This window comes from Puntigrus tetrazona, chromosome 1 (assembly GCF_018831695.1).
Source record: "Puntigrus tetrazona isolate hp1 chromosome 1, ASM1883169v1, whole genome shotgun sequence".
NCBI classification, from domain to species: domain Eukaryota; kingdom Metazoa; phylum Chordata; class Actinopteri; order Cypriniformes; family Cyprinidae; genus Puntigrus; species Puntigrus tetrazona.
The window spans coordinates 18900685-18925573 of NC_056699.1; the positions used below are offsets into that span (position 1 = coordinate 18900685).

The following is a 24889-nucleotide window of genomic DNA, read 5'->3' on the forward strand; positions in this document are numbered from 1 at the left end:
GCCATCAGTGTTTCTCGATGTATCCACTAAAGAAGACACAGTACAAGCAATAAACATCCTATATAGTCAGCTTAAAATGGTTAACTAAATAGATTTCACTCATATTTTAAATAATATGCACTGTATAAAGCATAATATGCATTTTTCATATTTAACAGTTAAATACCACTAAACTAAATAAAAAAACTAAATAAAAAAAAAAAATCACTTTAACATCCATTACAAACACCGTTTATGTTGTTTGCATCAGGCCACAAAAATGCATATGCTTTGTAGCTTACTCGTCAGTGTTGATTTGTTAATCAAGTCTGCACACTGCATGGTAAGTTCATTAAGATTCCCTTCTGGGATTTTCCTGCCTGACAAAATTCCTAAAGCAACAGATGAACAGGAAGTTCTCTGTCAGCCTTAACAATGGGTGGCCACACCACACCACCAATAAGAAAATCAATTTGATGAGCTACTGTACGTCATTGGGTGTGTAACTACATCCAAAATACACACATCAGTGTAGCCACATATCCGCTGATGAGACGCTAAAGAAGGCCAAAATAAACAGGGAATACAGTAAAGTCAATTTCTTGAATATCTTGGTATGATAGTTTATCTCTTATATAAGTTATCCTATCATCGGTTGCTCCCACTACATCAGAGTGCATTTTAACACTTCAGCACTTACTTCGTTCAACATTTCTGCTGAAGGTGCATTATAGATTTCAGAAAACTGTTGCTCTGTTCCACAGCTTAGCTACCTTTACATTTATGCATTTGGCAGACACTTTTATCCGAAGTGACATTAACATGTTTTTGCCAGGAGGAAAAGACAATCTTAGAAACAAATCGTGAGAGGCTTAACAGAAAACAAAAATCCAAGATGGTGGATGAGATAAACTCTGATTCTGAACTTTTTAATTCAATAATTTATCAGTAAGTGTTAATAAGTTCAGTGGGATATATAGTGGATTTTTTCTCCCAATATTTGTATGTGCTGCTGTATATGTTTTTATATTTATTGGATTAGTGTAGCAATATGGTTACTTATGGTTATGGTTATAAGTGAAAAAAACATTGAAAATATATCCGTGTGGCGTAATTGTTAATTAAAGTTGTTGTTTTTTCTTTTGCGCACCAAAAGTATTCTTACATCTTTGTACAGTTTAACCCCTGATGTCACATGGACTACGTTTCTAGACTTTGATCATGTAAGGATCATTGCTGCCTATGGGAGGGTCAGAGACCTCTCAGATTCCATCAAAAATATCTTATGTGTTTGGAACGAGAGCAAGCAATTATTGACAGAATCTTTGGGTGAACTATCTCTTTAAAAATTAGGTCTGCCAACTTTTTGGTCAATACTTTCTGTTGGCAACCACACTGCACACTGCAAAATCTACATGAAGGAAATCTTTCGCTCTCCCTATCTCATGGAGTCCCATTGAAATATGACTGAAACTTTTGTGAGAAAATTTGAAAGCGGTAAATGTGAGCGAATATTCACATTGATCTTCACAGTGTCATTCTTACTTACGATGGGGCTCAACATGGTGTGATGTGGTTTATGCTACTTGCAACAACAGAAGAAATGTATTTCTTACAGTACAGACAGCATCAAGCTGTTATGGTGTGATACTATATGACAGTGTTTTACACAGTGTTAGTCCACGCTGATATTATTATTGTAAAATATGGAGATGTGAAAGAGATGTTAAGGAGTGTGAACACTTACTCTGGTAAGGCTCTTCGAATTATTGAGTGCTGCTGTCGGTACAAATCCTGTTTTGACAAACAGCTGCAGGAAGTGTGGTTGGCGAAGCTTATGGTGACTGGCTTGGCCCCATACTTCATAGGAACTGTGATTTCGAACAACTGTAGAATGAAAATGGAAGAAAGGTCATATTTTCAGTTAAATCAAACTGAGGTAAGATGTGAAACTGCATGAAGGGTTACTTTAAGGAGTTGCTGGATGTCAAAATGAATTGTGGGCAGTCAATTATATCTAAATCAAGATTAATGAATGGATTTATGTCTAAAGGAGTTGTGCAACTGTGATTGCACAGAGGCCTTCTGCGAAATCAGTGTACAGACACAACCGCAACTGTAGTCTGATCAAACAAACTGGTAAGGGGAAATGGGTAATAAGGAACTCGTGCAAGATAATTTGCAAGGCAGGCAAATACTGTTAGACCAATAAATCAAAACTTCCTCCTGCTATGAGGAAACATTCCAAGGAATTCATGTTGAATGTGCAATTATAAGATGTAGTAACGGGAATGCACTCCTAAAGTGGCCAGATACATATAGTTTTATTTCAGTGTTTGTAAATATTTTATAAATGACAACAGGGTATATTGTAGATTTTTAAGTGCCTGTTACACTGAGAGCACATTTGAAAAGAAGATGTGCTTTCAGACAACAACTATGCCTAAAACCATCATAGGTTCTGAGAAAATGATTCAATGATTTTCTTTAAAAGACATTTTACCCAGAAATTCAAATTCATCATTTTCTCGCCTTGTGTTGCTCAAAATGCATATGACTTTATTTCTAATGTGGAACATAAAAGCAGAACTTCAGAATGCTCTGATCAAGCTTCAAAAAATCTCATAAATGCATCATAAAAGTAAAATAAAATAGGTCCATTTAAATTCACTGCCATATTCCATATGTTCCGATGCCAAACGGCATCAAAATTCACTGCTAAACTTTCCCTTTAGTGCCATGAGTGTTAACTCACCACTTTTAGGATACTTTCATGGTGATACTGTATCTGTTTTGAAGTTTGAATGCTTCAGTTCACGGAAAAGAACATGGAAAGAAAATCACACAGGTCTGGAACAACATGAGGCTGAGTCATAGATGACATAAATTTAATTTTGTTCTCTATTGTCTTATAGACCTAGATGCTTTATATTCAGAACCAAGGCAGTAAATTCTTTTAGTGGGACAAACAAACAAACAAGTTTTCAAAACCTCTGGAATGCTAAACCTCTAATGCAGCTCCTGTTGAATTAACAAACCACTCACAAGACACTCATAAATGAATTGTGTTTGATGAGAAAAAGAATTATGGCATGTTAAAGTCTCTCCTTGACCCCACTGGTTAGCTCTCTTCACCTCTCCCTTCTTCTGTGCTTCTTAGGAACACAAAGTCATTAAGCCATTTTTTAAAAGCATAGCTACTGTACATCTTAAGACAGCTTTAGCATTCAAAAATTCAGTAAAAATGTTCTGTATTAATGAGCTCACTGCAGACTGCAAAAATAATACAAAGCCACAGTGTAAATAAAAAACAAAAAAAACAAAAAAACTTTTATTATGCCAATAACGCATGATATTAATAAAGAACAATGGGGAAAAAAAGAACCACCCATCTCTTCTCTGCAAACACTGAACTGGTAAATTGCAATAGGGTTAAAATCTTTGGAAATACACACTCTTTCTCTTTGATGTTCGCAGGACCCTATAATTTAGCTATTAACTGCTTTTACCAGGATGAGTGATCCCAGAAGCTTCACCCTGTAAATGTGTCAGCCCACTAGTCTTGATGATAAAAACACTTTACTGCAGTATTAACAGTCTACTAGCCCCGAGTATTACATAGGAGCAGGTGAAACAAGGGTCAGACGAAACCAAAAGTCCATTTAATATGTTTTCGCTCTCTCTCTCTCAGACTAATGACAAGCTAATAGGTTCACTTGTCACAGTTGCTTCACAGATATTCCACTCTTGTAGGCATTTTTAAAGGCTATGTTGTCATTACATTACTTTGGGCTTAATGTAAATAGCTTATCAACACTAAGAGCAGTAATTAAATTCACAAGCACAGTCATCTAATGCCTACTTTACTCATGACCCAGTAATTTCGTCAATGAAACCTGGAGCTTGTAATTTCATAATCAAAATCTTACTAAGATGTTTTGAAATATCTTCACATTGCATCTGCTGTTCAGGCTTTGTGCCCAGAATGGGAGTTATACGTCTCTGGTGCAGTAGCGTGGACGTAGAGACCTTGACCTGCTCAGGCGGCTCAACTAGTGGGAGGGCGTCATGGTTTAAATCACATGAGGAGAATCCGTTGCCTGCTAAGGTCAGCCCACCCAAAATAAGTGGGCAATTAAAAGAGGCCTTCTTGCAAATAATTCACAGCCATGACCTCCCAACCAAACCCCTGCTTCATCCACAATTCTTTAAATCAAAGCTTAACCGATCAACTGAGTTCTTTCTATACCATGAGTAGGCTTTAAAACAAAAGCAGATGCTTTTGACAGAATATTATTCAAGTTTACTATGTTATCACATAGAGGAATGGACTTACTGTATAAGGTGTTAGTTAAAAGCATGCAGTGAAGAAACTACCTGTATATTTATCTGTATTTGATGTAAAATAATCTGCGTCTGAATTCAGACAGAACCAGATGTGATTGAGGCTTAAATCAAAAGTTTAAACCTAAACCTAAAACTAGATCTGCAACATTATTTCGGAAAACAGCATGTTTGCTTCAAAACGCTCTGTGTCCATATTATCGATTTCAAGCATTTTCCACAGCTTTCTCATCTGCACTAAAACGTCAGAAAAAAGTTTCACCGGGATGACCTAACAGGCTCAAAGTTGCCATGCCATTTGTCTGGCAGATTTATTTAATCTGGATTTAATCAGATTTAATCTTTGCAGGACTGTAATATGAAAAGTTTATAAAGTAACATATCTTAGTCAAATGCATATAATATTCACCAGTTTAATATGCATGACATGGTTAAACATGCTTAATTTTATGAATACATTTTCAAACATGCAAAATATTTGGATACCCCCATTTTCACAGCCAACACTGTGAGAACAACATTTTTAAATGTACTGTATATGCTTTGGAAAGCGCCTTCAATAAGCTCCATTTTCACATGATAAAATGTTGTCTGTAAGTATGTAAAATGAATGATGAGCTCAAAAAATTGATGTTATTACTGCTCACCTTTGGTTCTTTCAGATAAACAGATTTGTGGATGCAGAAACAAGCTGATAGCATCACTCACCGTCTTGCTGATGTATGAAGTGCTCATGTTCTTGCACACTTGCTCCTCACTGTTACAGCAGCCCCCACATCTGTAGACAGACACGCAGGGTGGTTTATAGAAGGTGTTTGTAGCTGCCCCAAACTCTTTCCCCACATCTAAACAAACTTGGCGTGGCATGCACAGGGTGTTTCTCCACTCTGTCTGAATACCTGGAGGAAGCGCAGCAAGACAGGAAGAACAGACGCATTAAAAAAAGGCCAACAGTGAAATGCACGGATTTGTATGCACTGCAATTATCGCAGATCACTGTCTGACACATTCTTGGCATCCTTTGTCTCAGGATTGTCAAAAAGTCTTGTCTATAAGACAGTAATGACAGCCTGTGCCGTTCCTAAATTAATAGTCACTCACTTGTAAAAATTTCAAGATTGATGTAAGCAGCCGCATAGGAGGCCTCCTCCGACCTTGTTTCTGTGGAGCTGTGATCTCTGTGAGGTAAGCGTGATCCCATCTTGGAACGACACTTCAGCATGCTCCAGTAGCTCGGGTAAACTATCCTCATAAGCTCATCCACGCTACCAGCTGAACGCAACTGCTCCACCAGGTCTGGCTCTGAATGCTCCTGATAAGACAGAGAAATGGAATAAAACAGGGGAAAAAGCTTTTCAGCTTATACTATACAGAATTGTTACACAATTCATATTTACTGTCACAGTTTTTCCTCTGGGATGATGCCACAAATCAGAAAATGACTCTTCCTTGAGAGAGCTACACCAGACTAAAACTTTAAGACCTTCGTTTAGCTATGTCAGTTTTTGAATGAGAGTAAATGTAAATGAGGGTAAGAGTAAATGATGACAGCGCTTTCATTTTTGAATAACTACCAGCAATGCTAGTGTTACACTTACAGAAGAGAGTGAAAGCAGAGCTAGACATAATGTGCTGGAACACAACATTGCCTTTCCACTACAACAATTAGGCATGCCATATTGGATATATCCCAGAGTGTCTGAGAGAAATATCCAACTGTTTTTATTGCATGTCTCAAACTCTCATTGACTCAAAAAAGATGGTTTAACCTCACTGAATGAATATTTGAAAATCTAATCAGCGATCATAAACACATGTGATTAACTTTTCCATTGTTTTATTATCACTAGACCGTTAGAACAGCACCACTTTGGTTATGCCATTTGCGCCCCTGTTTGTACGTATCCTAAGCAGAGGCATCCTTGCTATAAAATAAATATTAATTTAATCATACCAGTAGGAGTTCATGCTGTGTTTAAGCAAGCTGGTACTACAAAAGGCTGTTTACTCATTAGATGGGGTCTTAAAATGAACAGCTGCAATAATCAGATATAAGGCTTTCTATATCATGAATGTCTGGAAATGAAATCTGAAACTAAGACATGCAACTCACGCCTATTAATTGATGAAATGGTCAGACTTAAATTGTCTCTCGCGACCCAAACAATTGACTGTATTGCTTACTCAGTAAGATGTAATACGGGGGTTGCCTGTGAAGACAGGGCAATGTCAGACACCTCGGCCCACGCAATCAACCCCCCTCCCCAAGCCTTGACCTCCCCGTACTCCGCAGCAGAATGAGAGTTTATAAAAAGTGTGAAAACACCAACAGCGTCTGAAAACAGCCCAAAGTCCCTGATGGAAAATGATACTGCTGTCTGGGACATTCCAGGAAACATGCCCAGTTTACCCACATGGCTGATCATAACTGTCGATAAAAAAGCGCACCCTCCCCCACTTGTGGAGGTGTTAAAAAAGTGAGAAAACACAACTTGAATTGAACCACAACAGAATTCTGCATTCCTCTTTAAAAAGGCCAGTCTTTGTATTGGCCCAGTATGTATGACTTTATCCCTTCTTGTTGTCGAAATCTCATTAGGCAGATCCCCAAGTTTACAGCAGACAGTTTATTATCTCAAATAGTAGGAAATAGCTTCTCTTACTCTTACATTTCGTTGTAAAACCCATTATTTACATACAATAAAATATTTTGGCTGGATAAGTGCAAGCAATGATTTTCTAGTCCTCCCGACTTATCTCGTTTTCAAAGGAGATCCTCAGAACAAACAAGAGTGTTACAGTTGGAAAGTATAAACTTGAAGGCCATTTTTCATGATACAGGACACTTCACTTCGCCAAAATCCCACCCTCAACAATAAAAATGTAACCATTTATGTGAAATATGACTTTAAGGCTGCATAGTTTCAAATGTTATCATAAAACATAGCTGAAGAATATTTTAAACCCACATTGTTACCTGCAAACACTCAGTTGCACCGCACACCAAGGAAATAGCTCTAATCGTGGAAAGAGGAAAAATATAATCCTTGTAGGAAATGACCGCTTCTCCCCGCATTGACTCCCTTCTGTTTATTCAGGAAACTCAAATACCACAAAAAGAGTATGAACAAGACTATTGTATGTGGCCTCTTCCATGCCTTTGTTTACAGTGATTCCTGAGATAACACACTGGTCTGTTTCCTAACAGAAACAATGGAGACTGAGAAAATGATGTGTGGTGTTCAGAATACAGACACATTCACACGTGAGTCAGTCCCAAACTTCAGGTTTGGAGATTGTAAAAACACAGATACAATGCCCTATTTTTATGTTTCAGTGGCAACTAAAAAAGAGACTGATGGGAGAATGATACAAATGGGAACCATGAAGTCTGAGGCCACTTCACCCAGAAATGCATTCATTGTTTTTCTATTCTACTCTATTCTATTCTATTCTATTCTATTCTATTCTATTCTATTCTATTCTATTCTTTTTCTATTGAATTATCTAATTCAAATTAGGGATTGTATTACAAAATAATCATTAGTTTCAACAACAATTATATATTATAAATTATTATTTACTAAATTACTGCACATTTAATCTGCATTTGCCTGCCAGTCTCAACATTAAATATGTTAAATTCACATTTAAATACAATATGAATATCTGCATCCATATATCGCATCTAACAGATAAGAGCATCTAAAGTCACAATTGTATGGATATTTTAAAGTTAAAGTGAGAATGGCCTCAATAAGGGATTGCATTTGTTTCTGAAGGAAAATGATTCATAGGAAGTGATGAAATGATGACCTGATGATAGATGCACACGACTTCAGTCATCAGACATGAGGCACATTGTGATGTTAACTAATAAAATAAAAGAAATCATTCACCTCTAATGCTAGAAGGTATGTCTCATTGAATGAATCACAATAGAAAGCATCTGGGTTGGAACACTTGGAACAGGATGCCATGTCCGCTGTAGCTAAAACAAGATTTGATGCCATGCACGCAAGGGATCCCAGTAATGACGATGACCCAATCATGACTGCTATTATTTTAAAGTTCAAACTTGAGTCAACAGTTTGGTGCCAATTATAAAATGTGCATCATTAGTCAGAAGGATCATTTCAGACAACCCCAAAGCAACTCGCAGTCTCTTGATGGCTTAGTGTTTCCTGAAGCAAACCACAAAACTGACACAATGACAAAAACAACTAGATCCTTTTTTGGCAATGAGGTTAGCGTTTATCCTCTTAGCTGATACCAGCATCCGGAGCTATTTTGGATGAGGTTTCTGGAAGGCACCCTCACTGAATAAATTCCTTTAGTCTGAGTCAAAATGCTTCATATTAAGGCCAGGTTTACACAGTTTCATTTCCATTACAGTCACCCCATACTCCTACGCTAAAACCTAATCAAAACGTCAGCCTTCACCATCAAATTTTTTTAGGACTTCACATTTTCATATACTCTTTAGGTAAAAACATTGCTTGCTGCCAATTCCGTAATCAGCTATTTGTTTTTGTTTTTTTGATATACTTGTACGTACAAAAATGCAGTTATTTTAAATGTTTTCCAGCAACAAAACAGACTATTTCTGATTTCTTACACAGATAAACTGATTTCACCTAACAAGACTGTAATAAAATAAAAGTCTTTTTGATGCGCCAAAGGCCTCTTGGGCAATCGCTTATTATCTATAATGGACAGTTATGAGATTGTGAAGAGAGAACCTGGCAGTTCTAAAGATTATAATGATAACAGTGGATAACAAGATTGCTTCTCCACACTTACAATCAGTACCAAATAAATAAAAGGCAAAGTTAAAGCCATTATTGTACTGGTTTCTAAAAAATGTTGTCACTGGGGAGCATTACAGACATCATCACAGAGCATCACATATGCTCAGTGAACCCAGGTGGAACATGGCCCCCGTCGTGGACACTACAGCAGCGGTACATATGCACAAGAACACATGTTGCATCTGTTCCTGACATACCTTTCATCCTCAGTATTGGACTCCAGAGAGCAGGCTTGCGAATGGCGCTCTGCTCGCTGAACTTGAAGGATGTTGTTGAAGTCTGCTGAGGGCATGTCTGGGGCTACGTATGCCGACACTCAGGAGGAGAGGAAGAGGATCTGAGATATCATTAACCCTCTAATGATCTCTTAGAAACCCTAGAACTGACTGCCTTTGACCTAGGGGAGAACCAGTTCCTTGGAGAATAAGTCTGGCCACAAGTCTGAAGAGTAACTGAGACTTCAACGGCATCCAAGCTTCCCACATTTCAGACGAAAAAAATTCGAATCTGTCCTGTTTTCCTAAAGCAATTGAAATGTTCCCCAAGGTAAGGAACTCTACTATAAGCTTATGAATGCTATATTACGGTCTCTCATATGATTTTAAACTAACCGCTGGTCTCAGTACACACACTAATGCACATGCATGCGCTCTCGAGACCAGACCATCCGCATGGAAATTATTTTTCCAGTCTTAAGCCTAGTATCTGCTACATCCATTAAAATGACCTAACAGCACTGGATACAACAGAGAGCGGGTAATAATACAGGTCTGAATCAGTACATTCAAAAATATTCAAAAATATAAACGGCTAATAAGCTAAAGTACACGTTTTATATTTTGTGTCACGCTATTGCTAGCTATGCAAATTATATTAGTTTTCATTTGGCTTTGAATCTCAGCAAAAACGGAGTCGTTTCTTGGGCAGACCAAGTCATTACATTTTGCTAAAACATGATAAAGGCGAACAATTTGCATTAGGAAAGTAAACAGGGTTCATTTTAATTTCATGCTGATTTGAAGAAATAATCTTAGACTGGTCTAAGCCTCATAAGAACTTTTCTTCTTTTTTTAAGAAAGAGTTCTAGGTCTGATCCGTTTCACGTGTAGAGGCGGGCATGTGTCAGGATGCAATTACTGTGCACTTCTGACGCGTACTTGGTTAGGGTTTCTGTGGTGTAATAAAGTTATTAGCCTGGAGGGTTGCCCACTACTCAATAAGACCATGGGGATATTAGCTCTAATGTTCTGTAACCCAATTCTTAAGCTCTAAAAAACATAATAGAGCTCTACACAAAATCCCAATGAAACTCCCTGTAGGCACAAAAAAAGCTACACAGTGGGGGAAGGGGGGATGGGGTTCTTGTTTTGGCATACTTAAAGAATTATATGAAGCAAATATCCTGCCTGAACAGAAACTGTCAAGAACGACATTAGTAAGGTTTAAGCAGAATCCACTCGTGAAGTATTCATACTTGGCATGTGGATTGCACATCTCTTGTGAAGCTTTAAAGGATTAGTTTGTCAAAAAAAGAAAAATCTATATATTTAAATATATTCTGTCATTATTTTCTGTGTGGAAAGCAAAATCAATGATTGATATTTTAAGTTGCTCCTTTCCTTACATAGTTTAACCCATTTTCACTACATGGAAAAAAAGCAGCTTGGACATTCAGCTAAAATATCTTCTCTTGTGTTGTGCATTTACAATGCCACGAGGGTGAAAGAATTTTAGTAAATATATGACACCAATACAATAGTTTTAGGATGTTTTGCCACCTAGCAGAAAAAAAAAACTTTTTAAGAATGACTAAATGTTACACATGTTTGCTTTATGTAGTATAATAAAACTTTATTATTCATCGAATGCACTACTCTTGTCTCCATTTTCCACAAGTGATAATATTTGTGCTTCAGTGGATGATATATTTGTTTCAGAACAGACTTTTTTCCTGGCCTCAGCCTACATGTGCACTACCTGTTCCTTACTCTGTCTCTCTCTGACTAAATGAACGGGTCAGTACACAAAACCTGTTTTATCCTTTAGAGCGGTGATCCCAGGGGTTTAGAAAGATTTCCATTTCCTTTGTAATTCTCTAAATCTTTGTTAATCTGTAAGTCTTTGCTACACTGCAAGTCTTGACTTCTGATTGAGATTTGTACAAATAATTGCACTCATGGTTGATATTTTTTGATTCATTTTAAAATGTTAATGACTTGTTTTTGCCAAATTCTCCAAATAGATCTGCCATTTGTTCTTAAGAAAGGTTTCTGCATGATTGCACACTAAACAGTCAAACAGCCTATTTCATTAAAGACGGAGGAAGCTTGGTGAGTTTTTTTATTATTATTTCACAAACACGAGGAGAGTCGAATCCTGCTCCTGGAGTGCCAACATCATGCCGAGTTAAGCTCCAACTAACTCCAACACACTTTCTGGAAGTTTCTTAATTAGCTGGTTCAGGTGTGTTTAATTAAGGTTGGAGCTAAACTCTGCATGATGTTGGCCCTCCATGAATAGGTTTGGACACCTATGACCTACAGTACATTGTCTACTATGTGTAACTTAACATGACCAATTTGACAATATTAATGATAATGCTAACAAGTATAAATACATTCTGATTTATTGGAGTACTTCATGCTTACGGCTAGGCCTCTAGGGGTACAAGACAAAATAAAGTTGGGAAATACTGCTTTACAGTCTACAAACAGTTTATACTGTGAGTGATAAGTTCCTAAAAGGTGTCAGGTTAATAAAGCTTTGCTCATTTTTATTTATCAGATTTTTTCTGCTCTTAGCACAGATTCCAGGGCTTTTCCTTGCAGACAAAGTGCAAAAGCAGTCTGAGATCTGAAAAAAAGTGTCAAACACACACACACAAATAAAAGTCCCCCAGATGCTTCAGGCACACTGCTGGGCCTCAGTAAGAGCTGAATTCCTCTGCTGAAGGGGACTGAGACCTACAGCCGGTTTACAGAAAGCACCGAAAAAACCTTGGAGTTAAAGCTACTCAAATTAAATGTACAATAACTACAGAACTTTACAGAATTGCAAACTTAAAAAGTATCTGTGTGCACCTTTATCTACCCTGTGTGAAATCTGTATGAACCAATTAGGCAACAAGCAGCTACATTAAACAAGCAAATCTCACTTGCTAGATTTGCAGTGCTGTTTAATTAATGGGAAGTCAAAAAATAAAACCTAAAATTGATAAAAATGTATTTAAAAAATATAAAATTAACTGTAACCAATGGCACTGCTGCCTCATCTAAAAAAAACTCAGAACTGAACTAAACCACATCAAATCAACCACTCATTTTTTCATTCAAGAACTATGCTTTACTTCCCAAAAACACTTTGAAGCCTTTTAACCATGCCATTCATTTAGTAATGTACAGCATTGCACAATAAAAATTGGTTTTAAGAAGTAACATCTATTGAAACACCCAATTTGCAGTAGTTGCCTAATTCAAAGAACGTTTAAACTGCTGACCTCCCCAAAGACTTGACGTATTCTTGCCTATGTCATCACAACGTCTGACTTCCCCTGCCCCCAGGTGAACGCTTGTCTAAAGTGGAGAAAGTGTTGAAAGATGGTTGTGCTATATCTGAAGTTAAAGGATGAGCATATCTGGCAGGTGGATTGGCTATTAAGAGTAGAAAGGATAAGAGAGGCAGATGTTTGTAATCTGTTCCACCTGTGCTAACTTTCCTACCTGGGAAGTACACGTCACCACACACACACAGAGAAGACGACCTCCCTGGGGAATCCCTTAGTTATCACCAAAGGGCAGAAATAAATATACATTGTTTAGAAAAGCTCTTTTCCTTCTAGCTGGAGGTGCTTTATTATGGGTGGTTTATTCTCAGGCATTCATCACTAACCGTAAAGACACTCACACAGACTGAAATATAATGCTTATTTAAACCAGAGTGTCTCTCAAGAGTCTTGCAACATAGCAGCTAATAATATAAAATAGGCATTCCTAAAGCAGTCAACATCCCTGTTAAAAATGATGGACTTTCTGTAAAGCCACATGACGAAACAAAATGTCAGTTCCAATGAATGAGGTCAAGACTGCAGCAGAGCCATTAAGACTACAAATCAGTAGTCCCAGCACCTTTTGCGTACTCCCTAAAGCACCCACAATTCCCGGGTGACCCCTTCAGAAAGATAGTCTTACTTGACAATAACTCTCACTTTCATGCACAACCCTCATGATTTACATTTAGAATCACAATTACTCATGAATTACAGGACAGCTTTGCCAAACAGATGAGAGATGGCCATGATGGAAAAGTCCAAGGGAGAGAAATAAGGTCAGTATATTAGTTGAGCGCCGACTGATGCCCAATGAATTATTAAGTCATCCCATCCCATACATTCATACAGCATACAGCCACATGTGCAATTACGGGACAATTATTCAATTCCATGGCATAAGCACAAGACAAATATCCCCCAAGTGGACTGAAAATAAACCATTAGAAATTCAGCAGCTTTTTTATGTTGCTGTCGCACTTGCGATTGACTTTCCGTACTCTCTGTGAATTCCAGCTAAATGAATCTTAATAACCATTGAATTTCACTGCGACCCAAAGGGGTTGAAAAGAAAGAGCAGTGAAAACAAAGCAAGTCTAATTTTAGGCAATCGTGATTAGTGTACAGCCCATGTCGCACATTACCAATGGGAATCATTTCAAGATCTTGTCAAGGGGTCCACGTTGCTGTGTGTAGCATATGGTATCATTTATAAACTGCACATAGTAAAATTCCAAAGAGTCCGCTGCTGTGTATGAAAAGATAGAATGTTGTGTCAAAGTAATCATGTATAATGGCTGTTTGAGACAAGAGCAGTACAAAGACTAGGAACTAACAGACATATTCTATCTTGTGTGAAGACAGACCACTTTGGAGCTCCCGAGGTAAGAAGAAGTATTAAAATGAATTGCACCAATTCAGAATATTGATTGTACAAGATCAAATTTAAATGTTTAAAGTCTTTCTCTCTTCTTTCTTTCTCAGTGGGAAGACAGACAAAACGGAGAAGAACTTCTTCTGAAGTTGTTGACCCAATGACACCTGCTTCCACTTTTTATAGCAATATAATTGTGCTCTTTTCCTTACACCAGTGATGTGTGAATGTACATATACAAAATATACAATCCTTTACTTTAAATGTGAATCATTTCCCATTATTTGTTTCATAAAGTTTCCCATATATTAAATAGATGAAAATATTCTAGAGGTACACTCTGTTTTCAACAACCCTGTTGAATTTGAACACGATACAAAAAATAGGGCAGTCATATAATGATGAGTAAGGTCAAAGGTAAGCACCATGTGGCATCATACCCTAAATGGTTAAAGGCTTTTAATGATCTGTCCAGGCTTCAGAGTTTGAAATACCTTTTTGAATTTCATTCACATGCTTCTGCTAAGGTATCTTAATAGAATGAATCAAGAATATAAAACTCTACAACAATCTTGTCACCACCAGTGCCAGTGATGTTGACTGCTGATACGTTGCCTCAATGCTTCAAGCAGCTAGGTTTTAAAATAATTTTTAGAAACAAGTGTTATGAGTTTCCTTCATGCTAAGCAAAAGACATTAAACCATTACTAAAAAATTTTGCTTTACACCATTTTCTGTACTTTTAATATGACATAGAAATGAGCTTGCCGGTGCTTACCATAGCATCCCCTTGATCTTGGTCATAATCATAATCATAGTAGTCGTGACTTGACTCCAAAGCAAGGTTTGCATAAATTAATGCGAGACAAAAGACAGAAATTCCAAATAAGTGCATTTTAGACGAAAAAAAATCTCTGAAGTCTGAGCAGAGTCTGTTGGAAGTTCCTCTTTTTTCAGCTTTCAGCAGCAGGTTTCTAGAAAACTCTGTCCTTACACTAAAATAACACCCATGTATATATCCAACATTTTAAGAAGGCACTTCGATACTGGTCCATGGAATGCACTGTGAGTTCGTCCCTTCACAAACGGTTGTGAACATCCACTCCGTGCGAAGAGAGTGTGGAAGTGCGCGGAGCGCTCAATGGCATGTTTTATGCAATTTCACGCTGTTACTTTGGATCCTTCTCCCTCCCCCTCTCCGTTTTCCCCAGCCTGCCTCTCCGTTCGCCGTTAGACACATTCCGAGACATCAAGAGAGGAATATGAGTCATGGCACGCGCGCTTTCTCAGGTGTCAACTACAGCGCGTCAAACGCATTATGTAAACGCTCAAGCGCACTGAATGAACCTCTACAGTTGCCGCTTTTTTGTGCAAGGTGAAAGGTCAATTAAACGAATAGTTTATCCCAAAATCAAAACTGAGACATCATTTACTTTTCTTTATGGTTTTGTATGGAACGGGGACGGGGCACCTAGGCTTCAAAATCTGACGCAAGAGCAACATAAAAATGGTTAATGTGGCTAATTATTAAATTCACAACTGTAAACCTATTCCTATATTTAAAATATATATATACACACATCTAGTAGCCTACAATTAAGTTGTCTGCTGCCAACTAATTTTAAACTTTTAAAAATATGATTATAAATAAATACGATAATTGAAAACAATAAATAAAGAAAAATAAAAACAATGAATAATACAGGCTGATTTATGGATGCTTATTTGAGCCTTGAGTTAATTGGGGTGACTGTCAAAAAGTGGAACGGTTTACCTGAATTCACCCTATGCGAAATGAGCTGCTTTGGGGAGATTTTAATTCTGTTGGAGTGTTCTTCTCCATAGGGGGTTTTAGTCCTCAAGTTCAGTGAGTGCTCTTCTAATGCTGTGGAATGCAAGTCCCACTTGAGCCATTGTGTTCCATTCACAGCTGTCAAATGGTTGCATTTAATTTTGTGATCTTCTCAAATACTACTTTAAGTAGCAGGCTAAACACGCACTGTCAAATGCATTCAGTGTTAACACTAAAGGTCTAGTTTGAATAGGTTCAGGGCTAAGGGTTTGTGAATGATAACCTAATTAGCCATGACACTAATGAATAATTCAATGTGAAAATACCTGATAATGCAAGTTTGATCACTGGGGTTGTTTCCTGGGGAATAAGCAGAGAATGTTGCTTTTGTTGTTCTCTATAAAAACTTCAACAATAAATGAGCAAAGAATGGCCCATGTAGATAGCATAGTAATTCCAAATCAATGTAAATTACCAAAATAAAAAAATAAAAAAATAAAAGGCTTGTCAGTCATGTACTCATCAGTGGCCGGTTCCTTTGCCTACTTATTTGACTTCTCTTTGCTCATGAACAGTCTTATTCTGCTTTCCTGAATGCTTTGATTGGTCTAATACTGAAAGGTCAAAGTTCAGACAGGTTTTATAAGGATTAACAGGGGTCGCCTTTGCTTTGACGTTACTCAACACATTACTTCATTGGCGAAGTTATAACATCATCAGCCAGACGTCTGGAGCTGCTTTAAATCAGCCACAACCGATATCATCTTATTTAGAAGGCATTTGATTTCCTCAGTAGGACTTTTGACATACTTAGGTTTTTTTGAGTCCCGAAGAGTTTCAGAAGCTGACTGTAACTTTAATGCTTTTGTTCTACATGGTTTACATCCTTTTACTTTTTCCCTCTTTCAGACCACACATACTAAATAATCCAGAATTTGTGTCCTTATTTAAACTTTCTGTGCTTTGTCCTTCAGAACTCTCAAATTAAACCAGCTTTATGTAGGATTTGTTTAATCAGTCTGAATTTTTCTGAGATACATTAATGATGATGCATTTAAAAAGATGTATTTATTGCTTTAATGTATGGTTACGTTAAGAAATTATCTTTATTGCATAAAAACTAAAGCCAATATTCTTTTCTGTAACCTTTTAAAATAAAAATTAATAAGAAAATTACATTAAACATAAACAGCAAGACCTATCGCTTAAAGAAAAAAAAAAAACTTTTGTCTTTGTCAGAACAGCACTTTTGGCCATATGAAGCTTAGGTCTTCCTTTGTTTTTAGTTTGTAGCTGCTGCTTGAATGACAAATTGGTAAATTTAATGGCACTAAAATATTTATACATCTCTGCTCGCTATAATTAATATAGTGGCTATCAGTGAGAACAGTTTAAACTATTAACACACGATTTGCATCTCTACGATGATTTGTTCATATACAAAAGGCAGAAAATATTTTACAAATAGTCAAATACTGGCTACGTTGGCAAAAGTCTCATGTAAGTATGTAATTAGAGTGCATTGATAGATTAAACACATTCACAAGAAAGATCAGCAGTTGTTACTTCAGTAATATCGTAAAAATAAAAAACCTAAGGAATTTATTACATTAAATGGTTCTTCTCCCATTTTCCTCCTCAAAATCTTAGGTATGCTGTGCCTCCCTTGCTTCCCCTGATGAGCTGTGACTGGTGATTTGTAATAAAGCTGGTGTTCAGAGCCTAGCACGGGTCTGTATTACACCTGGATGAAACACAGGTCCACTGACTTCATTGTATGCCATCTACGAGTACTTGAGTCAGTCTGTGGCCCCGAAAAGGAAGGCACCGCCACAGGAATTTACGAGGGTCCTCATGGCACAGTGACCCAGCACTGTCTAACACTTCTGCTTGTCTGCTCATGTGTGCACAGCTTGTTCCCACACACTGGGAATTGCTCTCGCCGGAACTGGGAAACAATGGGTGTGGGAGTCCTGTGCTGGAGCTGCTGCTTTGGGAAGCGCTGGACCCTGTTAATGCTGGAATTTGCGGTGTCCCTTACGTTTCAAACAACGGCTGTGCTGGGAAGGGTAGATCGATGAGGATAAGATGACGAGGTCACAGGGGGGCAGGCCTAATCTTCCACTCTCCAGCATTCCTTGGCATCCTCATTGGTTTGTTTATAATAAATTGTAGAGTATTTTGACATTTAAGGCCTACGGTTAGGGACACAGATACTTCTGCATTTAGCGTTTAATGTGTACAAAGTTAAATTAAAATGATTAGACGATCCAAATCTCACCTTTTGAAAATAAATAAATCAATAATGCAGCTGAGCAGATGTCTGCTCACACATCAAAAATGACACAATAGGACCGAGGACCAAGAAGAGGGCTGTTTTCCAGAGAATAGGATGGGAAATGTGTTGTGACTGAGATAAGGAGTGGTTTTAATGCTTCTTTGTTTCACAGTTGACAGCTGACACAATCAATTAACCTACAAATAAGGAAAATGACTATGCAAGAGCATGTCTTGTGCGGTCTTCTGTGTTTTAAAAATAGAAATGTGTTTTTGATAAGAACAGTCAACTCTAGCTGCCATGCCTCTGGAAATTTAAGATACAGTTGCCTTAAAAAAGAAATTATCAACAGCAGAAACCAGATATATCATCCATATCACTTAAATTATTTTATATTGATAGCTTTATTTTTTAACAAATCCATATTTTTATTTATAGCAAGGGTGCATTAAATTGCTTAAATGTGATCATACTGTTAATATCTTATATAATAATAACCTAATGATATTGTAATTGAAGACTGGAAAAGCAGCTGTTGCAGAGTCAGTTTTGCCATCAAAGTAGACAGATTAAATTTAAAATATATTACAATGCAAAATAATATTTCACAAAATTACTGTTTTTAATGTATTTTTAATAAAAAATTGCAGCCTTGGTGAGCTTAAGATACCACGGTTCTATAACACAAACACACACACACACATATATATAGCAGTGAGAGTAGTATGTAGAACCAACATGATATTTGAATGTGAATAAGGAGAAAAGACTCACTTCCAAAGTTTTGGTGGAATGGAATAACATAATTTAAAACTAAAACATCAAAATACCTATGAATTGACAGGTATGGGGATCAACACTCACTTTGAGAGAAATAGTAAATCCAGCCAAGACACCTGTTACTCTATTCTCCCAGTGGGGTGTTTTAAGAAAGTCCAAAAATCTTGCCTACAAAAACTTTTAGAACATTTGGAGTTTCATCATCAAAATACAGTCAAAACTCTGACATTCTAAAATAAAAAAGAAAACGTAGTTAAAAAAGAACAACTTAGGCAATTAGGCAATGTTTTGACTTCATAAAAAGCGTGCAATGCACTGGTTAGACAGTCACAGGCTCTAGAGGCATTTGACCCACGGCTCATTGACATATTTGCCGAGCAAATTACCTTCACTGAAAAGGTTTTCAAAGTGCGGGACCAGTGAAGTGACCTCTTAAAAGCGATCTTTTACACATGTAAAAACATTCCTGCTCACACACATCCTGGCACACACACACACTTTGGCATGCGAGAGACGCTAAAGAGTGAGAGAATGGGGCCAAGACAGAGACAGAAAGAGAGAGAGAGACCTTCCACCTCTGGCCTGCTTGTATTCGTATGGAAATAAGTCTTCTTGAGAAGTTTACGTTAAACTCTGAATGAGGATTAACATGGCTCCCGCTTCACTAAACAAAGCAATTACTGAGCACACATCTCCCTCAGCCTGACCGTCTGTATAAATATTGCTTGTCCTGCTACAAACAAATTGCAAAGTCACAAACAAATTGTATTTCTTAGTACAGAGTAAATGAATTAAGCACTAAATGTACTAAACAGTTTTCCTCATATCCTTCATGTGTCTATTTAGAATATGGCGTGTAGGCTAGTATAATTCAGTGCCACTAATGAGACCACTGTCTCCCACTTTTGTTTACTTGTTATGAATGATTTGGGTGCAAGCTGATGTTTGACAAAGACTGATATATTTTTATCTCACAAATGAAAGTGTAGTATCAGTAAGTGTAGTAAGTGTAGGTTTGCCTAAATATTTATGTATACTAACACCCACATAGATCACACTATGTGTAAAGGAATGACGCCTTAGACTTTCACAAAAGATAATCTGTAATCTGTCTAACAGACAGATTTGTCCAAACTGGCCCTTTAAGCCTCACTGGTTCTATACAGTGGGCCATTTCTCTCCATGTTAACATATATGAGATTTAATCTGTTTTCTTAAGAATATAATCAAGCAAGCCTTACTAGTTCTGATGCAATAGGAGTTTATGTAGCAGCAGACAGTTCCCATGGTGACAGTTTCATGACCTCATCTCAAACATGCTCTTTTACAGCGTGTACCGTGCATGCTCATTTCTTTTGTATATTTTTTTATTTCAAAAGTAATCCTTACAAACTCAGTTTAATAATTGGATATTCTCAGTCAACATATGAAGTATTTAGTGGACTGTGGATGAAAAGTCTATTTGAGTTAAAGATAACAGTCTCTGATGTGACCTTTTCTTTGTTGGAGACTGTTCTCTTCTTATGAACATGAGTCAGGGGAAGCAGGTTTGACTTGGCATAAGAGTGATAAGACTTTTGGTTAAAAATAGTTGTATTTGTGTCATTTGATAACATTCTTAGTCAGAAGGAAGATTTTCAGAAGGTCAAATATACAACAGAAGTGAAAAGAGTCTCTTTGACTTTGACTGTTTGACAGAATGAGCTCAGTTCTTTAATGTGCTTCTTGACAGATGACACTGCAGATTAACAATTATCTTTATTAATGACTTTATATGGAACTAACACAGTTTCAGCAGTTTAAAAAAAAAGGTTAGACTAGGTATGAGAAGATAACAGAAGTCAGTGATAGAGTGATTTCTTTTTTTACAAAGAATTGTTTTTCTTCACTTCACATAAAAGTTGTGTAACCGCAGTTTAGAAATATGAGGGGAATATTTTATGAAATCAAATACAGTGCTGCCAAAGAAAATTATTTTGAAGCAACAAAAAAGTGTAGAGGACAGAAATGCCAGTAAAACTGATGACAGACTAGATGATTTTGGCACCAAGTTTCCTCTAAGCAAAGTCTTTTGGGACCCAATCCCAGCTGTATCAGCATGGCATCTCTTATTACTATGTGACTGACATATCACTGTGGGGCCATGATGTACATCAAAATGAAACCAGAGTTGGTTTAAAAGTCACCCATACAGCTAATATAAGCTCCAACCCATGTATTTTGAAGCCTCGTGAGCCAAATGTGCAAAATAAGTGCTTTGTTCCCAGATCAGTGGTAAATATGGGTATATAGGATGGTGTGTGGGTTTTTTAGTCTATGTCGTGGGAGTGATAGCAACTCATTTGCAGGTTTCATTGAAAAGTTATTATCATATGAGAACTGGCTATAAAGCACCTGCCAGTCAAGCAACAAAACCAACTGTTACTCTTCAAAAGGCTGAGGTCAGATCACTTGTGAATTAGGAAAATGACCCCTCCGTACTAGCTGACAAGAGAGAGAGAGTGGGAGAGAGGTGGTATGTTTCCCATGAACGTTTGCCAGGTTCTGTCGGACTAATCCGCTGGGAGAAACAAACCCAGTGTGTTTCAGGGCTTTGGTTAAGTAATGAGGAATTCTTGTCTCAGTCTCTAATAGGAGAAAATGGGCTTTCTTCTTGTCCTCAGAACTGCACAGACTGATGTCTCAACCTGCTTAGTTATCTGAGAAGCAAGCATTTTAGACATCGAAGAGCTTGTTTATTTCACATTAACACAGATAAGTCTTTGTCAAATAACAAGCCTTAGATTGGCTCATGTAAATAATAGCCAAATTCAGGCGTGTAAATCTATATGTGAGCCACATAAAAGGCTAAATGGTCCAACTAGTCCAATCAACCTTAATGTTTCTTCTTGCTGCTGCTCCAATAAAGTAGGCACTCTTCATCAAACTGTCATTTTTGTTTTTTGCGAGAGCAGAGCAGAATGATTACTCAACTATCAAGTCAGTCATAATAATATCTGTCTGTGTTTGATGACCATTTATGAAATTTGATTATGTTATTCTAATAAAGTGATGCCAGGAATTGGTATTCAATTCCTAAAGCTTGTAGGAATTGACTCAACCATAATTTGACCCCCTAATGAAATCTAAGGAATTCTAATCTCTGAAATGCATACAAAGACATATGAAAGTCAAACAAAATTACTATCTGTCATGGAGCTCTTCATTACTGTGATCACTCTCAATGATAACATGACCTCATTACCTTGGTTTGGTAAACTACAGAAATACAGTACCTCATTGGGACAAGTCTTGTCTTCTAGGAAGATGTTAAGAACCAAAATACAACTTAAAGATTAAAGTACACATTCATTGTGTTTTCACTCTATTGTTTTCTATTTTAGACTGAGTCGGTATCTGTGTGTGATGGATGACATAGGATTAGCTATCTAGGTTTAGTGTTCAATCTGAATCTGTTGCGTACGGAGACAGAGTCATCTAGATTTTCGGTACAGAGCCACTATTAGTATTCCAAACCAATGAAATCATCCACGCTGTCTGTTTTTATTTACTCTGCGGCATACCATATGTAGAGGTCCTCTGCTGTTTCATGGCTGTCTATTTAGCTTTAGCAGGATTAACGTTATTCTAAAAAACATCTGCATGAGTGACACAGTAGGTGTACTTGAAACATATGGCTATATCAGAGTCGTGCTGTGTTCAAGCCCTCTTGGGAGGTTTCTACTTATGAGTTTGGAAATAACAATTATAATATAATTCAAGTGATTTTGACAGGAATAAAATGGAATTACTGGAAAAATTATATATTTTCTCTCTCTTATTCTCGATGTGTCCCTAGGTAAATATTATTTGTTTACCTTGGAACAGCATTTTATTACAGAAGCTTAGTCTTGACCATATCTCTACACCTAAACCTAACCTTACCCGTGAGTAATCCCTAAAATCTGATTTAATGATAGATGAATGACACTGATGTACAAGCACCAAATCTGACTGGCTAATCACAATGTTGTTCCAGGATCAACAAAGTACATGAAATGTGCACAAATGAATCTGTACTGTCAAAATTCACAAATTAAAATTAAACTGGTCTTAGAGATCTTGCAGGACTGGTGTATGATTTTAACAAAATGTCTTCTGAAGAGACACTGTTCACTCTTCTCTTTTGCTTTATGAAAGATGAGTGATTTATCTCCTGATGACAGCTAGGAGGTACATTTGTGTAAAGGTGTGCGGATTTTAATTCAGCATGCTGCACAGAAAGGCTGTCAAGGCTTGGGTTTTATGGGAAGCCACAGAACGGAAACTTCAAGCCAGGTAAACCCAGGGTAATGCACACAGAGGCTTCTCATTCTGTTCCACAAGCCTTCATCTCAATCAATCATCAGTGCATACTTTCATTAAGTCTCAGCTGTAAAATCGGTAAACACACATAATTTATGTTCAATATAAAACTCGTCAGTTTGGCATTTGTAGACACATTTTGCAGTTTTAGACGTAGGTAAATATTGATTAACTGTAAATATGTCAGAAGGATGCCACATGATACTTTCAATAAAATGTTTCTATTTACATTTTTACATTTCTGTTTTCTTTCCATGAACTGTTTCTATGCAAATTGCATTGTATATAAATTACTGTAAAGAATTACTTCAATAGGAAAATTCAACCAAATATTTAAAAATATGTAAGCACCACATCAGGAAAGCCATTTTAAAGGGTCAGAGGCTGTATTACAGAAATATCTTAATCCTTGAAACAAAATGACCATGGTATGATTCTGAGTTTGGATTCTTTTGTAGAAATTTCAACTTGTGGTAACAACTTTTGCAGCGTTTACTATTTTAAGAATTATCTTTAATACTAAATGTAAAAACAATAAAGGGAGGACGAACAAGCATTGGTTAATAGGTTTGATTTGCTTTATTTCTTGGAAAACACTCAGCAGTAAAGGCAACATAGATCCTGGATCATTTTACATAAAGTAGGTATATTTTTTGGCATAAGATTCAGGGGTTTTTGATCCAACAAAGGCTGAACATTCCTTTTGATTTGTGTACTGTGTGGTTCTGCTATATTTGAATTTTATATTGCCTCATGTAGAGAGACTATATTACTCTAGTAAAGTAGGGGGGAAGAAACGAGGCAGAGGTTTGAGATTTAATGTTCCTGTAGTCACACACTATTTAAAACACATTGAGACACAAATACAAAGCCAGCTTTTCATGTATATATGTCTGCTTAAGGCTCTTGACCCTTCAGATACCAGGTTTGTCTAGAATCCTCTGGTGGTTTTGCTTTGTGATTTTAATAAGTTTAAAGTTTATTTGCGGATGGAATGGATTATTTTCACAGAAGTCTGGATTTGCCTCTTTTGAAAGGAGATGAAACACACTTTGAGGTATCATTTGGCTCATATCAAAGCGAACCTCACTTGTATTCAGCTGCAATTTTGTGGCCAACGTTGCATAATTCTTTGTGAATCCGGTGCTAAAACAACACACTCAGCATGTGCAAATAAATGCTGTCATAAACATACAATTTTAGAGAATTCCCCGAGCTACAGCTACAGCCTTTCTGCTTTTATTCAATCTTGACATTAATGTATTCATTCTCAATGCATTTAGAAAAAATTCCCGCAAACATGATATCCTATAAGCTATATGAATAAACAATGAAAAATATTAAAGAAGAAATCCACTGATTTGCCTGCCAGCCTCCCAGCCTCCCTTGCTCCCATTTTCTTTTTTAGGCAGAATTGACAGGATGTAGGCTAATGTACGCGGTAGTATTCTTTGCTCAATATATTCACAATTAGACTAATTTTCTGTGTTTTCTAATTTGTAGCCCATTTTCGTACATTTGCCCTGTAAATGAGCTATTGCTAATTCACAAGTTCAAGTTTACCGCGTCGACGCCATACTCGCCCACACCGGAAACGTAAACAAACTTGTTTTTTTCGCCTTCGCGCCAAATTCGAACTCGT

General features: G+C 37.1%; 1 protein-coding gene across 2 annotated transcripts in view; it reads right to left on the reverse strand.

Moving 5' to 3' along the window:
* vegfc (vascular endothelial growth factor c) overlaps positions 1 to 15252 on the reverse strand; it is a 30430-nt gene extending 15178 nt beyond the window's left edge. Inside the window, exons 1-4 of one of the 2 annotated variants that reach the window (XM_043248025.1) lie at positions 14832 to 15252; positions 5478 to 5635; positions 5032 to 5101; positions 1727 to 1866 (exon numbers count right to left, since the gene is read on the reverse strand). In XM_043248025.1, coding sequence (XP_043103960.1) covers positions 1727 to 1866; positions 5032 to 5101; positions 5478 to 5635; positions 14832 to 14948 — 485 coding nt within the window. In that variant the 5' untranslated portion in view covers positions 14949 to 15252. Of the gene's footprint in view, positions 1 to 1726; positions 1867 to 5031; positions 5223 to 5424; positions 5636 to 14831 lie in introns of both variants that reach the window. The other variant, XM_043248014.1, reaches the window with a different exon arrangement.
* Positions 15253 to 24889: the final 9637 nt, after the last annotated feature.